Source organism: Hipposideros armiger, unplaced genomic scaffold (genome assembly GCF_001890085.2).
Source record: "Hipposideros armiger isolate ML-2016 unplaced genomic scaffold, ASM189008v1 scaffold_281, whole genome shotgun sequence".
NCBI lineage: Eukaryota > Metazoa > Chordata > Mammalia > Chiroptera > Hipposideridae > Hipposideros > Hipposideros armiger.
Genome location: NW_017731631.1, coordinates 687,086 through 693,964, shown reverse-complemented (window position 1 = coordinate 693,964; position 6,879 = coordinate 687,086). Strand labels below are relative to the sequence as shown.

Sequence of the window (6,879 nt, the reverse complement as noted above, 5' to 3'; positions counted from 1 at the left end):
TTGCTTCACTGGCCCAAGTTGGCACCATCATTGTGCTCTTCCTGGGCGAGGCAGATCAGTCACCAACTTCTGGATGGCCACTCACTGTGGCTGCTGGCCACTCATGCTGGCTGCTGGCTACACAAGGTAGCCCATGGCAACCCACTGCAGCAGGGGCTGCAGCCTACGCCGTCGCTGCGACTCATGGCAGCCCAGCTCCAGGTTGAGCTGTTGTTCAGTGTCACTGGCCCTCATATGTGGGATCCAAACCGGGGCCCTCTGGCGTCCCAAGCCAGTTCTTAACCATCGCGCCACTCGGCCGGCCCAAGAAATACATTTTCATATTTATTGTTACAGGTGGTTCCATAAGGGCAAGGGTCATTGTTTTCTCCTTTCCATCGCTGTATTTCCAGTGCCCTGCACTGCATTTGGGGCATGGTAGATATTTTTCATTGGTTGGATGGATTTTTAATATTTAGAAACATTTTAAAAGAAGTATTTTGCTGGGATAGAGAGTTGGCCAATTTAATAATTTTACTAAATCTGTCAGACAGTATTTTCTTTTAAAATAGAGGTACCTTGTCTGGGAGACTCATGTTTATAAATTACGTTTTTCTTTTGTGTTTGCTTTGTTTTCTAATTACCAAATACATGTGAATATAGCCCTATACTGAGCAAAATAATTTGACCTGCCATTATTTCTTGTACACTAAGAATTAATTTTGTGGTAAGTAGAAGAATGTAGTATATCACACAGTATTTATTCGTGTTTTGTCCTTTTTGGAGCTGACACATACTTTTTGTCCCTTGGGAGAATATATATTTATGAACTATCTTTAAAGTCTGCTTAAAAATGGAACACAGCAAGTTTGGTTTTATAAAATGCACACACAGAGAGTGAGTGAGGGGCAGATAGACAAAGCAAGCACTTATTTCCACCTAGCCATGTAAATGACCTGGCCTGTGTTGGCTAGAACTTCATTCGCTCTATACCTCTCTGGCACCCTTAAAAATTTTTTTTCTTTCTTTAAAAAAAAAGTTTCCTTTTAAAAATAAGTTGGGATTTTTAGAAAGCTAGGGTGTGTCTTACATGTGATGGCAAGCCTCCGAATTCCGGTGTACTACTTAGGTTACACTAAGAATAAAACCAGATTAATAATTAGTGGTCTTAGAGGGGAACGATCCTGGGACCATGATTTAGTGTAAGGAGAAGACCATACAAACAGTCATATCTAAGTAAAGATTCTATAATATGAGTATTCGTCAGGGGAAAAAAAACCTCAGTGGTGGTATAGACAGTCCTTGATTATTCAGGCCTTCATTTATGGATTATTCATCCTTGTTTCTATTACCTCGTTATTTTTCCATTAATAGTAGGTTAATTAGAGTGAGCTAGGAAATGCTGTGTTCTGACTAGCCATTTATGTTTTTTACAGATTTAGACTTAATGCAAAAACTGAACTATCAGTGTCTTGTATAACATCTGGAAGAGATCATTAGAAGTTCATCGAGGGCCGGCCGAGTGGCTCAGTTGGTTAAGAGCTCGCTCAAGTGTTTGAGCTCTGAGCAACAGCGGTTCGAGTCTAGCCCAAGTTGAGCAGCCGCTGCGCTGCCAACAGGTAGCAGGATGGCTCAGCTAAAAAAAAAAAATCATCAGCTTGTGGTATTTGAACATTTATTAATTGGACATGTTTAGTCTTACCTGCTTTTTCTTTAGGTGGCCACCAAATACTAGATTCACTTGTAAATAAAAGGAAAACATAAGATAATTATAAAAAGAAAGTTACACACAAAATTAAGAGCTTCAGACCCAGCCCATTTTCTCTTTTTTGTTATAGACTTGTCATTTGCTCTTAGGTCATTCTCTATTTTAGAAACTGCATCTTCGACCTTCAAAAGTAGAAATAATACCCTTCCTATGGCCAAACTTACATTTACTTTAGTCACAAAGGCATAAGTCTGTTGTCCATATGATATTATTGGTATTTAAATTGATTGTAAGTTCCTTGGGGGGGAATAGGGAATAGATCAAAGTTAACATTTTCCCCTCTTTCCTATTCAACACAATGTGGTATTATCATGAAGTGGTAATTTATTAATTAGCCAGGCTATGGACTGTATGTTTCTTCTATGGTAGAAGAACTTGTTTTTAAAGTGTTTTAAAATTCTATCTTAGATTTTTTATTAGCTCCTTTTAACTGTGCTGTACATAATCAGCAAAAAGTTATAGAATTTTTAGACATTTTGTATTATGGTTTAAACTTGTAATAAGGATTTCAGGGCCAGTAAAAGAGTCAAATCACGTTCCTAGTTTAAGGTAATATTTTTTAAAAGCCAGGCTAGAGAATCAACAAATTTTTAAAATAATTGCCTTTAATACAAGCTTCTTTCTTTTGTCTGTTGTTACTATTGTGGTGCTACAATAGTTGTGACAAATCCATATCTAGAACAGTCAGATGCAAGGAAAAAAAATCCTTATTTACTGAAACTCATTAGGAGGCACAAGGGAATTTAGTTTTTGAGTGTAGATACCCTTCCCAATATTTTTGGTGTGTTTACAATAAATATGGCATTCCCCCTCTTAAAGGAATTGTCTGTCTTAGAAGAAAGAAGCAAACCATCATTTTACCCACGTAAATATATGAATATATTTCTGACATTGGGGTGTTCCAGAAGATGATAAAGAAATGATAGCAGCTCCAGAAATACCAACTGATTTTAATCTACTACAGTAAGTATAGTACAATGGTTTTTAAATACTTGTTTTTTCCACAAAATAGGAAATCTATGAACTTCAGTTAAAATTACTTCTGCTTGAGAAGGTCTAATACATAAAATACAAGATAGTATATATACTTTGAAACAGTTTATATTTCTCATTGGCCTCTGTGACAGTAATTATTTCATGCTTTTTTGTACTGTTTTAAATTTACTTTTTAATTTAGATACTGCACAATTTGTTATTTTTGCTGTGCAGTTGAATCCACACTTGGTTTTATAAATAGCAGCTATTTGGAGGGAGTGTCATGAAATTCTTAAAAAGTTAAGCCTTCTCTTTAGTAAGGAATATATATCACACAGTAGTATTTAGGATGGAATGTCAGTTTTCTATTCTAAAATCAAATATTGATAGGTTAAAACAAATCTAGGAGGGTAGGACATGCTCTCCATATTTTTGCAGAAACAAAGGACTTGCTTATTGATCCATAAAGTGACTTCTTAGTATTTTCTTGACCCTCATCTTAAAAGCTGCCTGTGCTCCTTATTCAACTTTTATTCTAATTTTGGTGATGCTGGGAAGAATTTGAGCTACTACATGTGATAGTGGTTTTCATACTAAGTTCCAGTTTCACAAGGTGCCTCAGTGAAAAGTGAACCTTCAAATTGCTTGTGGATCCCTTTACTTTACACACACATATACCACACTATATTTACTATATGGGTCTTTATAAGACTTGCAGACAAGGGTCTGTTTGCTAAAATATTTTGAAAACAGCACATATATACCTTGCACATAATAGCAGCAAGTGTCTGCTTTTGATGGTATATAAAAAATAATTTTACTTTCAGTGGAGACTAAGTATCTACTGGGATATCACCAATATTTCAAAGTAGGATTTTTAATGTGATTTTAATCCCAGTGTATATTGACTATTTTAAGATTCTTGAGGAAATTTTCTTGTTTTTGTTTGCTTGAGGGAGGATATAGGATAGTCTGAGAAAATTAATTTTGGTTTGACTATTGTAAAGTTATCTTAGGAAATGTCTTCAATATATTAAGGTTAGAGACTATTAAAAAAAGTTTATATTATAATCTAGAAACTAGACGATTGACCTTTAGACAGTCTAATCTTGGGTAATTAGGGCCTGAAATAGGATAATGGATAAGAGAGTTGATTTGTGGAGGTGGAATAGATAGCATTTGATTGGGCATGTGAGTGGGGGCAGGTTAAAGAGAAGGGAGTGGAAGATTCAGTCATGTGATAGATGACTGGAAGCTTCAAACCATTCAAAGGTTAAGCCAGTATGCTCCATAAACGTATCTGTTTCACCTAGGATAGTTTTTTGTTGTTGTTTTGATCTGAAAAGCATTGGAGAAAGAAAGACTCAAACATTTTTTCTCTGGTTGAGGATATTTTAGACTCCTATACTGATTACTCCAGCTTTCTTCATGTTTTCCCAGTTAGTAATCAGACCTCTAGTGGCTCATTCATTTAGTTGGGATAGCCTGAAGATGAAGATTAAGGCTGTAATCGACCTTTTGATTACTTGTGGCTATTGGAATATTGCAAATGATTGTTTGCAGACGAATAGCAGTTACTGAGCTAAGAGAGCTGGTGTCCCACAAATGTCTTGGGAAGAAGGAAGCATTAGTTATACACCAAGATACTTAAAAACATTTTCAGTTTTTTTTTGTTTTTTTTTCAAGGCCATATAGGCATGTGACAAGAATATTGTCAGCAATCTTCTTAAGTAAGATGTTAACAGGCATGAGTTTCAGCATTAATATTATAGTAATTCAATTTTTGGTGCATTAACGCTGGGAAATGGTATTTACTACAGGCCCTTTCCTCACAACATTATAGTATATAGTTAGTATTGCCACTACCTTCAATGCATTGTTTAAATTACTTTGTAGGTAAGAGTTGTAAATAGTAACCTCCCCCCCACCACCAGCATCTTAGTCATCACAGCCTCTGGACAAATGGTTATTGTAGCAACAAACATGGAAACAGAAGAAATCTATTTCGAGGACTAGCTTTAGAAACATAGCTTTTCACTTTGATCCAAAAGTTTTAAGCAAATCTGGTACTAGATTTACATGTTAGAGTGGTAAAACCTCTATCTTTCATGCGTGTGGCTCAATTCTAAAATCCACTGTGACCCAAATAATTAGTATGCCTCGTCTTAAAGCATTTAAATGTGGGTGTGTTACTACTTTTTAGATAGACCTGTTTAACATGTAGGAAGCATCACACATATGTATTTAAATTAGCCTGCTTCCTGATGTGTGAGAAAATCCAGATTATACAAAGCACCACTCCTACTGCAAAATAAGGCACAATTCTTAGAACTTTAGATTTATATCTTGGAGAAATGAAAAGACTGTAGAGATTTCATTCTTTTCTGCCATATACATTGTTTATAGATAACAAGTTTGAAAGGTTGTCACTTATCCAAGATCACATCGTTTCTTAGTACTAGAACCAGTTCTGACTGTAGCTCACCACCTCTTTACTTTATAAAGGATTTTGGTCAATTAGCATACTTCTCTATTGTATTTCAAATGATTTAGTTTGTAAAAATGTATGTTTTATACATACCCTTGCAGAAATACATGTTTTCTATAGTTACACCTAGATGTAGAAAAACTTTTTGAGTGAGGTGTAGGAGAGGACAGAATCTTTAATATTGCTAAAGTCCCCTAATAAAATTATCCAATACCTACCTAGCATTAAAATACAGTGTTCCCTGAGCACCAGGATCTTTGAATCAGAAAATGAAACCAGCCATTACAACAGAACACCATAGTTCCTACAGTTAAAATTTTGAAAGATACTGGTTTCGTTTTTATACTTTGGTTAAAAATTAGCAAAATAAAAAAATGTTTAGACATTTGTGTTTTAGGTTATTGTTTTTGTAGTTGGTTATGTTATTTTATATGTTTGGTAATGTGTGATGGTATGATTTGGAAAATCATCTTAATTACATGTAATACTAATATTGAGTTTTGTAATGAGTTAACCAAACCTTTCTTTTAGAAAATATGGAAAAATTAGAAACACCATCTACATTTGTAAGGAAGGTTTTAAACAATTGCTTATCTTTCTGTCACAGGGAATCAGAAACACATTTTTCTTCTGACACAGATTTTGAAGACATTGAAGGAAAAAACCAAAAGCAAGGCAAAGGAAAAGTATGTACAGAACATGTGGCTTTATTTTGATTCTTAAATTTCTTCATATACATACATGCCAGTATACTTATATTTATTATATAGAGTTTTTTTAGTTATATCTCAGATATTGTTGTCTTTTAAAACTGCCTTTTTCTCTGATTGGTATGGTAAGCCTTCTGAACACACGATGGTTTCCTTGGCTTGTAGATCAAATATCTTTTGATTATCTTCATTACTGTAAAGTTGAAATTAATAATACACTGTTGTTTCTAGCAGTTTATTTTGTAAAGGACAGTATGCTAAGTAAAATGTGATATTGTGTTGGCTTTACTTTTATTTACACATGAGTAATTGAATATAAAGCAAAGCAGTAAATAAAATTTCTTATTCTAAAGCACCCTGAAAATATAACCTACAACCAGTTTATATCTAGTGGGTTACGATGGACAATAGTTTTACTCTTTATAAGTAATGTCAAAGGATAAAGACAAATAAAGTGAAGTTTTAAGTCAATAAAATGCAAGTTTATATGAATGGGTACCCTGAGAACTCTGGATAACTTGGTGAATGGTTAAATCATTTTGCTGTTTTGGGAAGGACATTTGACTCTGTGCATGGGTGTAAATACATTCAGCAAAATATCTCTTCTTTTTGTCAGCATTGTCTTTCCCATGATGAATTTTGGATTTGTGTTTTCTCATGACTCACTTACTTTTAAAAGTATAAATATAGAAATGTGCAATGAACAAAGCAAAAATTTCCCATAAACCTATCAGCCACAGATAATTTATTCTTTAAACATTATGATGAACATACTTTTGTACATATACTTATGTATAATCATGAACATAGAATTTTACTTAAATGTATATCACACCATGCAAACTGTTTAATTTTTAAAAAAACTCAGTGGTATGTTGTCAGCAGCTTTTCTATCAGTAAAATTTTCCTGTCTGTAATTTTTAATGGTGTCATAGCATCCCATTTTATGTATGGAACAT

At 34.2% G+C, this 6,879-nt stretch overlaps 1 protein-coding gene across 8 annotated transcripts in view; it reads left to right on the top strand.

Moving 5' to 3' along the window:
* The window catches only part of STAG2 (STAG2 cohesin complex component), a 141,169-nt gene that overhangs the window by 60,146 nt on the left and 74,144 nt on the right, over positions 1-6,879 (top strand). For all 8 annotated transcript variants that reach the window (XM_019657915.1, XM_019657916.1, XM_019657910.1 and 5 more), the window contains exons 2-3: positions 2,567-2,710; positions 5,818-5,896. In XM_019657915.1, the coding sequence (XP_019513460.1) occupies positions 2,667-2,710; positions 5,818-5,896 (123 nt within the window). In that variant the 5' untranslated portion in view covers positions 2,567-2,666. The remainder of the gene's footprint in view (positions 1-2,566; positions 2,711-5,817; positions 5,897-6,879) is intronic.